The 19,600-nt window shown below is 43.8% G+C and overlaps 1 protein-coding gene across 1 annotated transcript in view; it reads right to left on the bottom strand.

Annotated features, from left to right (window-relative positions):
* The window catches only part of LOC145413696 (putative neural-cadherin 2), a 72,326-nt gene that overhangs the window by 41,472 nt on the left and 11,254 nt on the right, over window positions 1-19,600 (bottom strand). The window contains exons 3-6 of the mRNA XM_080283351.1: window positions 14,963-15,078; window positions 13,783-13,947; window positions 1,941-2,078; window positions 508-1,291 (exon numbers count right to left, since the gene is read on the bottom strand). Of these exons, the coding sequence (XP_080139477.1) occupies window positions 508-1,291; window positions 1,941-2,078; window positions 13,783-13,947; window positions 14,963-15,078 (1,203 nt within the window). The remainder of the gene's footprint in view (window positions 1-507; window positions 1,292-1,940; window positions 2,079-13,782; window positions 13,948-14,962; window positions 15,079-19,600) is intronic.

Here is a 19,600-nt window from a genome sequence, read left to right as displayed (position 1 = left end):
AATAATGAAATTATAGTGATAAAGATATGAGATGCATGAAGGAGAGATGAAGGGTCGCATGCTCATTAGTTCAACACACGCGCAGTTCTCATTGCCTAAGAGTGGCAGAAAACATAATTCAAAATTTGCGGGAATTATGCTCAGTTATTTGGCCCACGTGTGGAGGGCTATTAACATTAAGTCTAACACCGGTTGGAGCTTCACTTATATTAATGCCAGGCCTTTTTAGATGTGTCAGTATATTTCAAAAATAAATAGGCTATTACCTTCACTGGCCGGCGGAGATTTTTATAACAACGCTTCTTAGTATTGCGATTTATATCACAGGATGTATATTGGACATTTACAAGGTTACATGTGAATAGTAATGTGTGTATTTCATTAATTTTAAAAACTTTAATAGTTAATTCAACTGAATGATAGGTGCTCGACATATAACGAAGCATTACTAACAGATATGATCATAGCATAACTCAGACATTTACTACAGACCCCCGCACAACTCACCGATGGGTCCGTTCTCCTGCACCAGACCAAACATGGTTGTGTTGGGGAAGACGGGTGGGTTGTCGTTGACGTCCTTCACCCTGATGGTGACCTGGGTCTCGGCCACATGTACCAGCGACCCACCAAGACCATGCAGGCCCCGCCCCGCCCCAGCCAGCCGTCCATCATCGGGTTCGGTCACGTTACCGCCACACATGTCAAGCTGTTCATCCTCTGCCCACTCCCTAAAGTCCTTCACTCCCTCCCCATCCTGGTTCTCTGCCACCCATCTCATAAAGTTCTTCGTTTTCTCCTCGTCCTGGGCATCCTCCACCCACTCCCCGAAGCTCCTCTCTCCCTCCCCTGACCTCCTTGCCCTCCCACCCCTCGGGTTAGCCTCAGCACCATACTCCAGCTGGGCGGCCTCTGAGTCCACACTTGCTATGGCCTGACCAGGGAGGACTCTATTTGGGCTCTTGCTTGTCAGCTTATTGTGCTGACGTTCTTTTTCAGTATATGTTTCATTTTTTGTTAATGACACGTGCTTCCTTTTAGTCCAGCCATATCTCTTCCTAATGCCATACACACCATTCGATTTTCTTCCACTGTTTGCACTGAACACAAACTCACGCACTGTTCTTCTCTGTCGTCCAGCGTTATGCTGTGTAGTGGTGGCGTTTGTGGCCTTGGCCTTGTTAGCCAGGTAGCGCTGCATGGCCTGGCGGCTCCACAGCGCCTGCCCGTCCCTCACCTGCACCCGCACCTTCCACACCGCCTTACCTCGCGGCGGGTCGCGATCCAGCGCCTGCAGGGAAAAGCAGAACCTCGGAAATTTTGTGGCTAGTAAACTGAAAAAGGACACCACCCGTGATATTAGTTTATTAATCTTGTCCTTAAACTGGGAAACAGATGGGAGGACATGGAATAGGATGAAGACAACGGAACAACAGAAATATGACAAATATTTCATAATGTAGCCAAAACAAATCAAAACATCCTTATTTCAATGTTCAAATTACCCAGAGTAGATAGGTGGCGGCAACCGTCATCCACTCACTTGATGTAGTGCTGTCAACTTCTTCCTTCACTTTTATCATTCGGTGTCTGTCCTCCTCGCTTCCTACTTCTCTTTCCTTCCTATCACTTTACTCTTCTTTCCCCCTCAAGTGGCGCTACACTGAGTGACAAGTCTTATGGTTTCCTGTAACCCAAGAAACTATTTACAACGCTAGGTGGTAATCACATAACCAGATCACAGGTTTAAACGGAATCTACTACGGTGCCAATGTTCACTGGGTGAAGGCGCAAATGCGGCATCCACCCAGGAACCAAACCTCCACACTATTCCTCGTTCCTCTCCACAGCAAGCCACTGTCCACGTCAGGGGCGGCTGCTTCCCTGTGGCTGATGGGTGTGCTAAGCTAGACTGAGGCAGATCAACAAAAACAACTTACCCTGAGCTGGATGAGTTCGCCTGTGAGTGAGTTGATGGTAAAGAAAGCATCGCCAGTGGCATACCCGTCCACACCGTCACCTCGCACCGTGTACAGCAGCCCGTGGTGGTCCATGAAGTCCCGGTCCTCCGCCACCACCTGACGACAGACAGGCGGGACACTACCTGTTAGATATTAATCACTAAAGTCTTGTTACGTTACCTTGGTCCAGATTTTTGGTCATTTGCAGCTTACTGCACTTAGCTGAATGGCAGAATAGTACTACGGCTCTACATTCTTTCCACAGCACTTCTTTGTAACTAGCATTACATCTTGTACTAATCTCTTGCAACAATTCAGTACACATTCAAGATGGAGAGCTGGCAATTTTAGGCCCAGTTAGACTAAGAAGGGTACTGATATGTTTTTATAAGTAAGACCGTATTTTTATTTTCCACTGCTCTTGCAATTCCTAGTAGAAGCACATTTACTTGTGAGTATTCATATCAATAATGCTAACCATTCTGCTCATGTACTTGATTGGTATTTAATGCAGAGAATATGCTACTTGTAAATAATTCGAGTTACTTTTCACGTGTAGTAGTGGTGTGGCACTTTTTTTTCTACTTATGCAAGGAAGAATCTGACGCTGTAGGCCAATTCTTATCACATATATTTCAAAAACTTTATCTAGGGTCGTCACACACTACACCGCAGTAACACGCTCCATGGCAGCTTATTTTTGTGTGGCTCCCAGAATATACGTCGCTTTAAATGGGGGCGCGAGCTTTTATCTTATTCACTACATAAAGCTGTTGTTGTCCTGATAGAGTTTCTCCTATACACAGTCATTTTCTTATCACCTGATTGACCTTATTGCAAAGACAAACAGTACAAATTACAATGCATAGTAGTTTCCGAATGAGACTTTTTGAGCTTATGCCCTCTACCTTCAGACTTAGGGCTCCCAGAACTTAAAGTATACACTGATTTTTACTGTTGAATATATCGCATACTACGCAAATCCCAAGCACAACATTCTCACTAGGCCTTCAAAACAGTTCATTCCCAAATTCACACTAGACTTCCAAAAGAAACCTATTCATTGCCTCCCACTGGATTCCAAAATATTCATGGCTTCACAGGGGATTCTCAGATATTCGTGGCTTCACAGGATTCTCAGATATTCATGGCTTCATAGGGGATTCTCAGGTATTCACGGCTTCACAGGAGATTCTCGTATGTTCATAGCTTCACAGGGGATGGCTTGGAGACACCGAAAACATAGTGTAAAAAAATGCCGATCCTGAAGTTAGGCGAAGAGTTACCTTGCCACGTAATTGAAGGACCTCGCATATGAAAGCCAGAGAGATGAAGGAGGTTCTTGACATCACATGAGAAGCCTTAGTAAAATTTTAAAAAGTACAAAGTGACTGAGGTTGGCGGAGGGTCACTCCTCTTACTAGTGGACTTGTATTCAGATTCTTTTCCCTCTTTAGGACACAGATCCTTTGAGGTAAAGGTAATGTCAAAGGTGCTTCAGGAGCTTCCGGAACTGCTGTGAGATATGTTGACCATCCAAATATTTACCGTACTGAGGACTACGTATACCTTTCTTTACTGTAACTAGGCCTAAAATTCTCATCTCTTCACCTAGAATACCGAGTTGTGGCAACACATTACCATTAGTCTACGGTGCTAATCACGGAAAACAAACGAAATGGATATAGTGCCTCAGCTTTACCTTATTCTGTCACTGAGCTATCAGAAATAAGCTGCAAAAGGACGAAAATTTGAGTCAACTTAAGGTAAACGGATTACAAAAGCACGGGTAGAGGGGTGGAGGTGGGTTGGTTGAAAATTGTTGTACCCACGTATGGAAATGCTTACTGAGGGCGTGGAACAGTTTCGACCCGACTTCGACCCTCTTCTGGCCCTAAATAGAGACAAAACATACCCGTGTATACAACGCAAGGTGAAAAACTGAGAGTGGAAGGGAAGGAGGGAGGAGTGTGGGATGGTACGGAGGGAGGCAACGGGATTAGGTGTGAGAAAGGGTGGGGGAGGAAAAGGATAGTTGTAAGTGAATTGCTTGTCAGTTCCACGGCTGAATTAAGTGGACAGCGAAAGTGTGGGTAGAAATGAAGCAGGAAGATGATGGTAAAAGTGGAAGGTGGGTAGAGGTGTGCCGTGGATGAAAGGATATAAAGCATGTTATTAAGACGGACAGGAAGAGAAATAGGTAGGAGGAAAGGGTTAAGGTTTAGGTCATAGCTGGAGCGGAAACTGAAGTAGACTAGACAAAAAATTAAAAGTACAGATATGAATGCAGAAAATGTTGGGAGTTTGAGTGAGAGTAAATGGTAAGTGATGTGGCACTGGGGTGGTTACTTTGATGATTGGTCGGCTTATTTTGTGTGTGTGTGTGTGTGTGTGTGTGTGTGTGTGTGTGTGTGTGTGTGTGTGTGTGTGTGTGTGTGTGTGTGTGTGTGTGTGTGTGTGTGTGTGTGTGTGTGTGTGTGTGTGTGTGTGTGTGTGTGTGTGTGTGTGTGTGTGTGTGTGTGTGTGTGTGTGTGTGTGTGTGTGTGTGTGTGTGTGTGTGTGTGTGTGTGTGTGTGTGTGTGTGTGTGTGTGTGTGTGTGTGTGTGTGTGTGTGTGTGTGTGTGTAAATCACTGAATATTCAAAACCATAAATTAACAGGCCTCCAGTCTCTCTATATATACTGGCATGGGGTGTTGAGCAATGCACAGGTAAGGCTGAGGGGTGTCTGTGTGGCTTGTGAGGACTGCCAACTGTACCGGTCACCGCACTGTGAAATCGTTTGGCTGCACAGTGGCACAGAACAGAATATGCTGCGAGGGAGACAGAAAAAAAGGACTAGAGAATTTTTTGAGAAAATTTTAACACTTTCACTGCCATGAAATATTTTGTGGAAACTGACGAAATAGCCAAAGATTTTTTTTTTTTTTTTTTTTTTTTTTGTACTTCATTTACGATACCAGCTTTTTCGAGTTTTATTCTTGCAACATTTCACGATTTTAATGGCTTATGGAGAGACTTCAGGCAGTGAACAGGTTAATGAAGACCTACACCACAGGTAGAGGTTAAACCATATCTATTCCACAGAAAAAGGCTTAAGAAAAAAAAAGTGTCTTGGCTGCGATAAAGCCCTGATATATTTCGCTCCTGCTACCATTAGGCTACCTTATTTATCACTGATTAGACGTCCTCTTGCGAAGGGGGTTGATGAATACTTAATCAACCTTCTCTAGCTCGACATATCTCTTTAGGCAGAATAAAACAGTCTGGATAGAACAAGAATAAAAGTCAAAACAAGTTGGTGTAAAGTGGGTAGCTCCTGTCTTTATTGACACCATCAAATTTTACTCGTTTATCAAGGACCTCTATCAATGAAAAGGTCTGTTATTTCTAACCTCTCAGGGGCGAAAATTCTCTCAAAAACTGAATCAGTTCGTCTAAATACAGCAAAGATGAGACAAACAGCAGGTCAAGGGATTCACGGGGGTTAAAAAGTCCTCCAAAATGCGACTGAAATAAGAGAACGTCATATACTAAGCACGACACACACATTACCCTGGAGTCATGAGAGACCCGACACTTAAAAATGCAGAATGAGAGTCGGCTGCGGAGGTAAGAGGACCGGCGAAAGTCAGGCATTCCGGCAGAGTCCTTAAACTGTCTTGATTTATGGGACCTATTTTTCCACTTAATTTTTGCAAGTCAGACGATTTCACTCAGCACATAATAGACCTCTGATCCTGCAGGGTTACTAATGTTCATAATTATCCCACTGAATCCTGCGATATATTTTCCATCTTTATTTCAAGTTAACATTTCTTTTTTTCCAATTTAGGACACACCTCTAACAACGAAGGGGTTAATGAACACTATATATAACGCCCCCTGTTCGATAAATCTCTCCAAAGCTGAATAAAGATCCCTAGGAAAATCAGGAATAAAAAATTAAGGTCTATGAGTTACTGGCGTTGAATACTTTCGCTTCGATATCGTGTTTCGTATTTATTATTGGTTTCCGAGGATTAAATGCATACTGGGAGGGTCCTTTTTAATGACAGATGTGAGATAGTTTTATGAACTAAGGGGTCTCTTGAACTAGTTTTACTGAACGTCTTCTGTATTAAGGGGTCTCCTGCACTGGCTACGTCTTCTGTATTAAGGGGTCTCCTGCACTGGCTACGTCTTCTGTATTAAGGGGTCTCCTGCACTGGCTACGTCTTCTGTATTAAGGGGTCTCCTGCACTGGCTACGTCTTCTGTATTAAGGGGTCTCCCGCACTGGCTACGTCTTCTGTATTAAGGGGTCTCCTGCACTGGCTACGTCTTCTGTATTAAGGGGTCTCCCGCACTGGCTACGTCTTCTGTATTAAGGGGTCTCCTGCACTGGCTAGGCTTGCTAGGTACAGCAACAGAATAAGCAAAATTTTGGCGATACTTATCTACTGGCTGTCACAATGAAACGTATTATAGAACCTATTTTCAAGAGATAACGATATGAACCACACACACACACACATTCTCTCTTACACCCACACCCACCTGCCTACCCATCTACCTACCTACCTTCCCACACACACACACACACACACACACACACGGGGGCGAGTAAGGGACAGGTGCACGGCTGAGTTCGTTTGGGTGTCTGGGTGCCGAGGCAAACTGAATTAAGTGTCGTGGGAGACCAAACGCCCAGGCAGCTGTGCAATATTTACTGAAACGTGAAAAAGAAAAATATCTGGTCCATAAACTTGCCCTATAAATTAACGGCACTAATCCGATAACGTATACTCTCTCTCTCTCTCTCTCATCCTAGGCAAAGTAAACAGAAAAATCCTCCTCTCTAATCTCTGCCTGAAATAACTCCTTGAATCGAATGACGTATTTTCTTATTTTTATTTTTTTATTTATTTTTATTTTTTTGAAAAGAGCAAAAAGAAAACCGTATTTCTTAAGAATGCCTACTTGTTTTACTCTAACGCGACCTAAAACTGATCTCTCCATCTTGCATACTGAGCTGTAGCAAGATACTGACAGAATATGGTGCTAGTCACGAAGAAGTGCTACGGACAGGGTGTACAGCCGGAGTACTAGCTTATTCTGCCACTGACTTACGCGATATAAACTCTAAAAGACGAAAATCTGGGCCAAGTTAAGGTGAAGGAAGTACCGTTAATTAGCTTCTTCAATTCTACGACTGACTGATTTTCCTCTAGGTCTCTCCTGACGATTTCACTGAGCTCGGGAGAAACTGTGTGTGTGTGTGTGTGTGTGTGTGTGTGTGTGTGTGTGTGTGTAACTTGTGCTGAAACGTTAAATAAATGTTATAATTTTCCCCTTTCTGATCACTACTTGGTGGTGGCCAGAATTAGGATTCAAGTAAGATGGAGGAATAGAAGAAGGAAAAGACGAGAGGAAGGAGTAGTTGCAAGGAGAGTGGAAAGGTTAAAAGAGGATGAGAAAAAGGCAGAGTATAAGAGAGAAGTGGAGGAACGATTGGGCAAATATGAATTGGAGCAGATGGGAGACGTGGAAGGTGTGTGTAGGATATTTACAGAAGAAATATGTGCAGCATGTGATGTGGTGTGTGGCAGGAAGAGAAGACGGAGGGGGGTGCAAGGAACAGCGTGGTGGATTGAAGAGGTGAGACAGGCTGTGGCACAAAAGAGGAAAGCACACAATGAATGGATGAGTAATAGGGGCGTGGAAGAAGTTGAGAGGTGGAAGAGAGAGTTATATGTAGAAAGAAAGAGAGAGGTGAAAAGATTAGTAAGAGAGAGTAAGAAGAGAGTGGATGAGGAATTTGGAAGGAATTTGAGTGTAAAGTGGAGGGATTGTAAGAAAATGTTCTGGAAAGAGGTGAAAAGAGTAAGACAGGGTGGAAGTGAAGTTAGCAGGAGAGAGAAAGATAAAAATGGTAGATTACTAGTGGAGAAGGGAGAAAAAGTGAGCAGATGGAGAGAACACTTTAAGGAATTGTTGAACATAGAGGATGGAAGTAACGCGAGAATACCTCGTAAGTGGCTGGGGAATGGCTGGGAGAAGGAGGGAGGTGAGAAGACAGGAAGAAATCAGTAGGATAGAAGTTGTGGAAGCAATGAAGAAAGTTAAATCAGGGAAAGCCCCAGGAATTGATGGAGTGTGTGGTGAAATGCTGAAGCATGGGGGAGAGATGGTAGTAGAATGGATGTGGGAGATGTGCAGATTGGCCTGGGAGGAAGGTAGAGTCCCGGAGGATTGGAAGTCAGGTATAATTATTCCCTTGTACAAAGGAAAACGGGAAAAAGAAGTGTGTGGTAATCATAGGGGCATTTGTCTTCTTAGTATAATAGGAAAAGTGTATGGTAGGAAACTTATTGACAGAGTTAGAGAAAGAACAGAGAAATTAGTTGGAGAAGAACATGGAGGCTTTAGGAAGGGAATAGGTTGTGTAGATCAGATATTCATTCTTAGATCTTTAGTGGAAAAGTTTCTAGAGAAGGGAAACAAGTTGTATGCGGCTTTCATGGATTTGGAGAAAGCATATGACAGGGTGGATAGACAAGGATTGTGGAAAGTGTTAAGAATATATGGAGTAGATGGGAAGTTGTTGAATGCTGTGAAGAGTATGTACGATGGTGCTAAGGCTGCAGTGCGTGTGGATGGTGAACTGAGTGAATTTTTCTCTTTGAAAGTTGGGTTGAAACAGGGATGTGGCATGTCTCCATGGTTGTTCAATCTGTACATGGATGGGGTAATAAAAGAGGTACAAGGTAGGGTAGTGGATGTTGGAGGGGCCCTGGTGAGAGAGGATAGTGTTTGGAAACTCCCTGTACTGTTGTTTGCAGATGATACTGTGTTGTTGACTGAAGACAAAGGGGAGCTGCAAGGCTTGGTGGATGAGTTTGGGAGAGTGTGTAAGAAACGGAATCTAAAGGTGAATGTAGGGAAGAGTAAAGTGATGGTCTTTGAGAGAGGTGAAGTCAGTGAATGTACAGCGAGGTTAGATGGTGCGGAAATGGAAAATGTGAGTACGTTTAAGTACTTGGGTAGTGTGATGAGTAAGGATGGAGGTTTGGAGGGTGAAGTGCTTGAAAGGGTACAGCAGGGAAGAAAGGTTGCTGGTTCTTTGAAAGCAGTGATAAGAAACAGGGAAGTGAGCATGGAAGTGAAAGAGTTACTACACGACAGTATTGTGATACCAACTCTAACGTATGGAAGTGAAGCTTGGACGTTGTTGGAAGGACACAAGTCAAGAGTGAGAGCAGTGGAAATGAGTTATTTAAGAGAAGCCTGTGGAGTCACATGGAGAGACAGGCTGACGAATGAGGATATAAAGGAGCGTCGTGGTGTGGATGTGATAGGAAGCGTAATGAGGAACACACTGAGGTGGTTTGGCCATGTGGAGAGGATGGAGGGTGAAAGACTGACGAAGAGAGTGTGTGTGAGTGAGGTGGAGGGGGGAAGAGGGAGGGGGAGACCGAGGATGAGAGGGAGGGATGGGGTGGAGAGGTATATGAGAGACGGGGGTGTGAGTTGAGAGCAGGGCAGTGAAATGGCGAGGGACAGGGCGACTTGGAGGCGATTTGTTTGTGGCCACCCCAAACGGGATTGAGGCGTCTGGCAATAGATAGATAGACAGAGGATCGACAGCTTGTTTTCTTTTAACCACGCTATCTCCAGATGATTTTATTTAGCCAATGGAAGGGAACTCTTGTCAGGAAACATCTATCTATCTATTGCCAGACGCCTTAATCCTGTGAGGGGTGGTCACAAACAAATCGCCTCTATGTCGCCCTGTCCCGTCACTGCCCTGCTTCCAGCTCACACCCTCCTCTCTCATATAATGTACCTCTCCACTCCATCCCTGCATCTCATCCTTGGCCTCCCCCTCCCTCTCTCCCTTCATCTAACTCACATATTTAATCAAACCTTTATTACTGGATATCCTTCTCAAACGGCAGAAAACTGAGACTAACAAAAAAAAAAAAAAAAAAAAAAAAAAAGGACCCTGGGTTCAAGAAATGACCTATATCTACTGTAGTTCTTAGCTTTACCGTTCTGGCAAAATCCATTAACTCTGAAAGAAGTAGGTTTGCGAGAGGAGGTGTCTGAAGTCTGGATACAAGGCAACTATTAATTTCATGGAAGGAACTGCCGCCTCTCAAGGGAAGTAACATTTCTTAAGCTATCAGTGAAGACCTTGAACTCTTCCCTCAAGTAAGGTATTATTTCGCTTTCCTTGCTATCTGTAGACGAATTTACAGAGTGTACGGGTAATCTCTTGCTCTATCTAACCCGTCCTGGTTAAATTCGCATTGAGACATAAGATTAAAAACAAAATAAAAACAAATGTTAAGGAACTGAAGGTCAAATTATCACGCTATATCATTAAATGTATAAGCCTTGCCCTGGAAATATACCGCCAACTCACATATAAAATTGTCTGGCTGGTAAGATTCTCCCATAAATTGTTTGCCGGTAAATACTGCAGTTATAGCCAGGAATAACTGCTGATTGGAATGTCGCAGTATCATCTCGTGCTGTCAACGCAGGGCTGATACAAGGAGACAGCCACTGCATCATTAGAAATATATAAGGCACCGTAATGGCTTCTCTCGATAACTGCCAAGGTCAACAGCTCATCACCAACACCACCACAGGGGCCACTACCAGGCACCACCACAAGCACCACCACCACCACCACCACCACAATCACCACCACCACCACCACCACCACAATCACCACCACCACCACAGCCCTAGTCGCTGCCGTGGTGGTCGCTTCTGCAGGACTGGGCGGAAATTATGTGCTGACAATTTTCATGGATTTAATTACTTGTGGTGACGGGAATGTTCTTCACGGAGAGGCAGGAGGAGGGGGGAAGATGGGGGAGGGGAGGACTGGGTGATGAAGGAGCACAGGGGGAAGGGATGGAGGGCAGGAGGAGGGGGGAAGGAGGGGAAGGGGTGGGGATGAAGGTTGAAGGGGTAGCTGTGGAGGAAGGAGGCACGCTAGGTGTTGTGAAAGGTCAGTTTTGGAGAGGAGAGGGAGAGGTGGATGAGGAAGAGACTGAGGGAGAGAGAGGAAAGATGGATGAGCGAGAGGGGAAATGGAAGGAAGGAGGAAGAGGGAGAAGGGAGAGAGGAGAGAGGTACGGAGGACTGGAGAGAAAATGAGGAAAGAGACGGATGGAAGGCAAAATTGGAAGATGGGAGGGAGAGAGACGAAGAGGAGGAGGAGGAGGGAAAGGGGTGGAGGTAGAGAAGAGGAGGGAGGGAGATGGAGACAGTGTGTGAGATTAAAGTTACGTCACAGCGCCGAGATGAGGAAGATTAATTTCATATTGCTCAGACTTATATTACCTGCTGTGGGTTGTATTCTACGGGGAAATTATTATTATTATTATTATTATTATTATTATTATTATTATTATCATTATCATTATTACTACTACTACTACTACTACTGTCTGATGACCTGATGAGGGAACATGGACTCCTTAACACTTCGCCCTTCATCAGTAGCTGTAAACCCGTTGCAGCTGAGAACTGGACTCGTGTTGATAAGCATCTTAAAATCAAAACTAGCTATGAATAACTTCTTCAAGCATCTAACACATATCCAGGAACACAAATTCAGATGATCAAACCGAGATGCTTCATGTAAGATTATTTATGCAGGAATCACATGCACTCTCTCTCTATAATTACATGTTCCCCCTTGTGTCTCAGTTTCTGAATCATTTACACAGGTCAGTAGCTGAAGTGGGTACCTAAGGGGCTATACACAGTGTTTAGTTGTATATTTCTATAATGATAATTATGTGTACAAGTACTATGTATTCATAAAGTCGTGGTCAATAAACTAAGTACCTACCCACCTATCTGTGTATAAGTTAATCTTACTGCTGCGTGGCGATCTGATTCATCTTTAAAATATCTCCTGGTTCTGAAGGGGTTCATGAATGTTGTATCTAACTCTTCCAGTCCGTAAAGTCTTTCATAAGTTGACGAGAATTGTCAGATGATGGCAAGGGTGAAATAAAATGACGTAATGGTGGTGGAGAGGTAAAAGATAAGACAAAGTACTGAAAATCATATGGAGTAAACCAGAGTAAGGGAGATCTCGAATGACCACAGAGCTAGACAGAAAGCGTCAGGTAAGAGCAAACTATTTGTTGAAGACACGGAAATTGGGATACTCTAGCGGTAGCCAGACGTCAGGCCAAACAGGATGTGCTTCTGGTTGACTGGTTGAGGTAATTGTGGGTATCTGAACGAAGCAAAAGTCGGTGTAATTAAGGGTCGTAATTCAAGGATGAGATGGAGGGATTGAGTGGAGAGGTGTATGAGAGAGGGGGGTATGAGCTGGGAGCAGGGAAATGAAATGGCGGGGGACAGGGCGACATGGAGGCGATCTTTTTGTGGCCACCCATTACAGGATTAAGGCGTCTGGCAATAGATAAATAGACAGAATTCAGGTGGAACAGGAGGCTTCGTGGCACCACTTCGTCGGCGACTTGTTTTGCATAATACAACTTGCTATTCTAATATCGACGTAGTTTGTATCAGACATACCAACTAGCACTGGGGTGTACACCGCAGATTACATCGCTACGGAAGATGTGTTTCCAAATCTCCGACGCCCCTAGGAATACAAAAAGATCCGTACGTGCGTCCTTGGTAAGATATATGAAACAGCTAAGATCCTATTTCAAAGGACTGAAGTCTTTTAATCAGAACAGGACAAAGGAGAGAAGACAGATATATCTCAGGCCGTGTGCCAGGCTGAGGTTGAGTCAGACTGAACCAGATATTTGAAGCTAAAGGTGATACGTCAATGTGTACCTTATCACACACACAAGCCGGTGGATATGTATGCTCATCAAATATGTTGTTGCTGACGTGCAGGGCAGTAAACTATAGCCCACTACGCATCCACCAAATGTGGACTGGTTCCATTTCCGTACTTACATACAGAATATGTGTTTATGGTTTACGCATACATTGTAATGCCAAGTTCAGCCCAAGTATATGTATATGTACAGTATTAATATATACAGAAACTTCGCTCCTTGAGGTTGTTTCTATTATATATATATATATATATATATATATATATATATATATATATATATATATATATATATATATATATATATATATATAATGTATACAGATAGATATAGATAGATAGATAGATAGATAGATAGACTGACAGATAGATAGATAGATGAATATATAGATAGATAGATAAATAGATAGATAGACAGATTGATAGATATACAGATAGACAGACAAATGCTTCCCTGACGCCGTCATTAAAACGGCACATAAGCAACTCACAGCACCAGTGCAGTCCTCCCTTTACTTCCAGTCCAATGTCCATTATTTTCCCATCCCCGCAGTATGCACCTCTCTCCACCAAACTTCCTATCGCATTGCCTTGATGGTAGTGATACTTATTTCGCACTTTATTTCGCGACCAACCATGGTCCTGACCCTCACAAAATTTCATGATCTTTGATTCCTCATAAATTATCACAGTTCTAGGCCCCTCCCGACCCACCACGATCTTGCTCCCTCGTTACGCAAAATAATACTGGGCTTCGCAAGACACTACGGTTGTGGGTCCGGTCTTATACCATGGTCGTAGGTCTGGCCACCTACCATGGTCATGTGTCTGGTCACCTACCATTGGCGTGGGTCTAGTCACCCACCATGGTCTTGAGCCTGGCCACTCATAAAGGTCGTTGGCCTGGTCACCCACCATAGTAGTGGGTCTGGTCACCCACCATGACCGTGGGCCTGGCCAGCCAACATGGTCGTGGGGGTGGTCACTTACCGTGGCGATGGTGGCGGGCAGGTGGCGGTGGTCCTCCTCGACGACGGTGACCTCTGGCCGCGGGTGGAGGAAGTATGGCGGGTTGTCGTTGACGTCGGCCACCCTCACCTGCACCACAGTAGTGGCACTGCTGCCCCCGCCCTCACCCCACACCACAAGCTCGTGCTGACACAGGGAAGGACACAACACTGTTAGTAACTTCAGATTGTTATCATTGCCATTCTCTGCTGTTTATTATTGCTTATTCCTAATACCTCCATGGAGAGGGGCTATGTTTTTGCCTCGGCTTGTTAGTGTAGCTATTTGTGTACGGGTATCTGTCTGCCTCTTGACAATATTAAGTAAAAACTGTTGGATGGAACTTCACTAAATGACAGAGGGTCACCAGAGGAAAAGAAATTATTTTATTTTTTGTGTAATGGATTAAGGTTGTGAAAAATATGAAAAGGGGTATCATGATGCTTCGTCGTAACAGTGAGCTTTCTGACTACTCTTGCTACTATTTTTCCTTTCACACTGTGTTTAGTAATGGATCTCATGCATTACAAATCACTGTCAAAGCATCAACCATTCTCTTTATGGTCATGTCTTTGCATCAGATTTCGTGACATTTCCTCAGTAACTTATTCTGCCTCTTCCACCATGTATTATGTTATTTTAATTATATATTTTCAGCGCAGACGCACCTGGCATCAGTAACATACAAGAAAACTGTTTAGATGTGATGTGCCAAATAAGTCACTGAGGAAAAAGGCGTAAAGGAATTTCAGCAGCAGCAGTGGTAGTGGTAGTAGTGGTGGTAGTAGTAGTAGTAGTAGTAGTAGTAGTAGTAATAGTAGTAGTAGTAGTAGTAGTAATAGTAGTAGTAGTAGTAGTAATAGTAGTAGTAGTAGTAATAATAGTAGTAGTAGTAGTAGTAGCAGCAGCAGCGGCAGTAGTAGTAGTTGCAGCCTCCGGCTCAGCTGAAAGGCATGCTTCATGAAGTTGCCCTCTCCTGCAGACCACTATCCTCCTTGGCAGAGAGGGAGGGGGAGAGAAAGGGAGGGGGGTTGATGGATGTTTGAATAACTGAGCATCTTCATCGCCCAGTTATATCGGTGCTGCCACATGAAGGCGTCTCTCTCCAGCACCAATCTCCGAGGCAGACCTGACATGCCGTCCAACTTGATACAGAACTCACCGATGTGTGTGTCTCGTGGTCTAGGGCTGCGGCCAGGGTGATGATGCCGGAGTGTTGGTCGATGGTAAAGAGGCCGTCCCTGTTGCCGCCCGTGATGCTGTACCGCACCTCAGCACCTGCCACGGTACAGGGAATGTATTATTGTACCATACCTGCTGCAACACATAATGAATATATTGTACCACACTTATCACGACAAAAATAATAATATTGCACCACACCTACAACGGCACTGAGAATGTAATATTGCACCACACCAACCACGGTACAGAGAGTATAATATTGTACCACATCTACTACAGAGCAGAAAATTAAATACAGTATTGTACCACACCTACCACGGTACAGAGAATGTATTACTGCACCACACTTGACCACGGTTGAGAATATATTATTGAACCACACCTTCCACGGTACAGTATTATTGTACCAAACCTACCATGGTACAACGAGACAAAAGTTCACCTACTACTTCAATAAACTCAGTGGATGTCCGTCACTTTTCTCCCTAAATCAATAAATCAGAATCACATATGGGCAGGGAAACATACCGAGCCTCTCTCAGACTGGAAATATTAGCCAGCAGAGGAAAGTCAGAAGTATTAAGTGAAATATTAGGCGCACTTTTTTCCCCACTGTACAGTACAGTCAGCCAAAAAAGTATCAGTCCCCTTACCACACGTATCATTATGAAATATAGACGAAACACTGTGATACATGGCCTACCGTGTGATTCTCAATGCAAATATTAAGGTGGTATTTATAAGGACTCGAAAATCCGCAAAACATCATATATTGGATGGTATATATTTTGAAGCACCTGTTTGTGGTCTCATTTGTGTCTGAAGAACTCACTCGTTGTCACATTATCGAACTGGTCTGGCTGATTGTAATGGACCACTGGGCTAATCCCACCCCAGCACAAGCACTCTCTCTCTCTCTCTCTCTCTCACCTACCACAACTGCTAAGATCCCGTATTTTATGCCTCCTCAGCTCTAGGTCATTATTATTTTATTTTCCAGCCACTAATCAATCACAGTGAACCTAGAGAGAATATCTATTAGTAAACTACTTTCCTATATAAAGGCTATATTTAACCCCAAGAGTTTATGAAGTCTATTCTTAGGTACAGTATATGAAATCATCTGGTTATGGCAAGAATACACACACACACACACACACACACACACACACACACACACACACACACACACACACACACACACACACACACACACACGAGTATTGCGTCATCGGACTGAGGGGGTCAATACGAGGTCCTAATCCATGTAATTCGTAGTACAAAGAATGACTGAGATTACTGTATTTCATTATTGTACCTGAAGATGTAACTGTATGTAAACAGTCGCTCTCTTGTGTTATTAAAACTGAGTGCATCGATATTTTCAAGCCCGTTTCGGAGACATTTGTGAAACGGGAGATGAGAGTTTCAGTGATTTGTGAAATGGGAGGTGATAGTCAGAGTCATTTATGAAGCGGAAGATAGAGAGTCATTTGTGAAACGAGAGATGAGTTTCAGAGAGATATTTGTGAGGCGGGATATAAGTTTCAGAGTCATTTGTGAAGCGGAAGATGAGAGTTTCAAAGTTACTTGTGAAACAGGAGACGAGAATTTGAGTCATTTGTGAAACGGAAGATAACAGCTTCAGGAAGACATACAGTATGTGAGACGGGATATAAGAGCTGCAGGGTTACTTGTGAAACGGGAATTGAGAGTCAGCCATTTCTGAAGCGGAAGGTGAGAATTTGAGTCATTTGTGAAGCGGAAAATAAGTTTCAGAGTCACTTGTGAAACGTGATATGAGAGTCTGAAAGTAATTTGTGAAACGGAAGATAAGAGTTTCCGAGTCACTTGTGAAACGGGAGATGTGAGTTTCAAAGAGTGATTTGTGAGATTAGAGTTTGAGAGTCATTTGTAAAGCGGACGATACGATTTCAGGGAGACATCTGTGAAACGCGAGATGAGAGTTTCAAAGAGTTATTTGTGAAACGAGAGATGAGAGTTTCAGTCATTTGTGAAACGGGAGATGAGAGTTTCAGGGAGGCATTTGTGAGAAGCGAGATAAGAGTTTGAGAGTCACTTGTGAAACAGGAGATGAAGGTTTGAGAGTCACTTGTAAAACGGAAGAGGTGAGTTTCAGGGAGGTATTTGTGAGACGGAATATGAGAGTTTCAGAGTCCCTTGTGAAACGAGAGATGAGAGTTTGAGTCACGTGAAACTGGAGATAAAGAGTTTCAAAGAGTCGCTTGTGAAACAGAAAACGAGAATGAAGCACGTTTATCTGATCTACCCAACAGCTTCGCTATGGCTGACTGTCAGAAATGGGGGTTTGCTGACGCCTTCACTCTTATACGATTTAACTTCCTTCCTTATTCTTTACTCAGCTTCGATATCAAGCTAATAGTAAAGGACTGAGAAGTCCCCCTTAAACTAAAGGAAAAGGCCGACGGGTGGACAGAATAAAGGGTACACAGCCGTCTTCTCCCAGTTGTCAATTTCATATTATTTATGTTCTCAGCAAGTCTGTCACCTTCCACATTTTATATTGGTAAGAGCAGTAACATTCACCTCTGACCACTTTACGAGAGAGAGAGAGAGAAGTGTGTGTGTGTGTGTGTGTGTGTGTGTGTGTGTGTGTGTGTGTGTGTGTGTGTGTGTGTGTGTGTGTGTGTGTGTGTGTGTGTGTGTGTGTGTGTGTGTGTGTGTGTGTGTGTGTGTGTGTGTGTGTGTGTGTGTGTGTGTGTGTGTGCGCGTGCGTGCGTGCGTGCGTGCGTGCGTGAGAGAGAGAGAGAGAGAGAGAGAGAGAGAGAGGAGTGCATACAACAAAAAGGCAGTCTGGAAGGAAAGATACCGTAGAGGAGACAGGAAAAAAAAAAATAGTTAATAAACAGCAAAGAATAAGATGATGTAGAGGCAATTAACCTTTCCCATCAACATTCTTTTATTTAATTCTTTCGTTTATCAAATCAATTAATTTTAGGTGAGTTTTCTACCTGGAAGGGTTTAATTTTGCCGTCGTTATCTCCTTCATTGCTAGAGATTATTCTGAAGCTGAGTAAAATCGTCTGGAGGTATGCAGACTATGGTGAATATATACGTCATCGTGGTGAAGGTGTTAATCCGGAAACAGAGGCGAAATGGGAGTGCGCAGACGAAGGAAGGAAGGAAGGAAGGAAGGAAGGAAGCAAGCAAGCAAGCAAGCAAGCAAGCAAGCAAGCAAGCAAGCCAGAAAGGAAGGAAGGAGGGAAGGAAGGAGGGAAGGAAGGAAGGATAGACGGAAGAAAAGAGAAAGAACGAAATACATGAAGGAAGGAATCAAGAAGGAAAACGAGAAAGAGAAAGAAACAGAAGAGAAAGAATGGAAGAAAGAAAACGGAAGGAAGGAAAGAAGGAAGGAAAGATGAATGAATGAAAGGAAGAAAGGAAGGCAGGAAAGATGAGAGGAGAGGCGAGGAGAGGAGAGGAGCGAGGAGGAAAGAGGGGAGGAAAGAGGAGAGGAGAGGAAAGAAGGGAGGAGAGGAGAGAGGAGAGGAAAGAGGAGAAAAGAGAAGCGAGGAGACGAGAAGAGAGAAGTGGGTGCAATATCTAACCAATTGAGCTCGAAAGGTCTACCCCACGTTCAGAAAACCTGAGAGCTGGCACCAGGCATAAATTGTTACCGTACTGCAGGACTTATCACTCTCAGACTCCTGTGACTCCCTCTCAGCTGAATAAAATCGTCTGGCGTTAGCTGGAACAAAATAAGAGAGTTTCACAGTCCATGCAGGGGTAAGTGGGACAGGTAACAACACTCTCAGGCTTCTGGTACTCCCTCTCAGCTGAATAAAATCGTCTGACAGACTACTAGAGCTGCCCCAAATATACGAGGGTTAAACCGAAACAGGAGACAAATATGAGGCAAATATGGTGATGTGTAATGGAAAATGCACAGTCAGTCAGGGAGGAAGGGGAGAGGAGAGGAGAACAAAAGGATGAGCTTCAGGTAACGTGACACTTGGTGAGGAACGAGGCCGAGGGCATAAATATTAGGAGGTGTGAGTCCTGGTGGCTCTTGTGGAAGAAAAATGAGGGCGCGTGTGAAATATTGGCGAGCAAAGAGTGCCAACTTTCGCCGCAAAGAGAAATAGCCCAAAGCCAGAGTGATTTGCCCGCATCAGTGGAAAACTAAAGCCCAGTGAGTGACCCCAAAAAAGATGGTTAGTGAACTGATATCTGTGCTGTGTTTTGCTTTTATACAGCCGTGAACTGATGTTATGGAAGAATTATACCATATGGTTACAGTCCTCTTAATTATGGTACATTAGTTTCGTATATGAAAGGGGGGGGGGGTGAGCTGGGTGTAAGGCAGTGAAGTGGCACTGGACAGGGCGACATGAAGGAGATTTGTTTGTGGCCACCCCTTACGGGATTGAGGCGTCTGGCAATAGACAGATAGATAATTGTTTCGTTTTAGATGAATTGGGTTGAAGTTGGTCCGAACTGCTGTACATCCAAACAATTTTCATTATCCATACAGTGCCATTACTCTATGGTACATTTTTATTTAAGCCCAAACTTCTGACGACGGACAGAAATCTTAATTATACAGTTTTTGATACCTCCAGGCGATTACATT

The sequence above is a fragment of the Coenobita brevimanus genome, chromosome 97 (genome assembly GCF_032717465.1).
Source record: "Coenobita brevimanus isolate Jiangsu-jjx chromosome 97, ASM3271746v2, whole genome shotgun sequence".
Taxonomy (NCBI): domain Eukaryota; kingdom Metazoa; phylum Arthropoda; class Malacostraca; order Decapoda; family Coenobitidae; genus Coenobita; species Coenobita brevimanus.
Note: the sequence above shows the minus strand (reverse complement) of the source record. Positions and strands in the feature narration are given on the sequence as shown.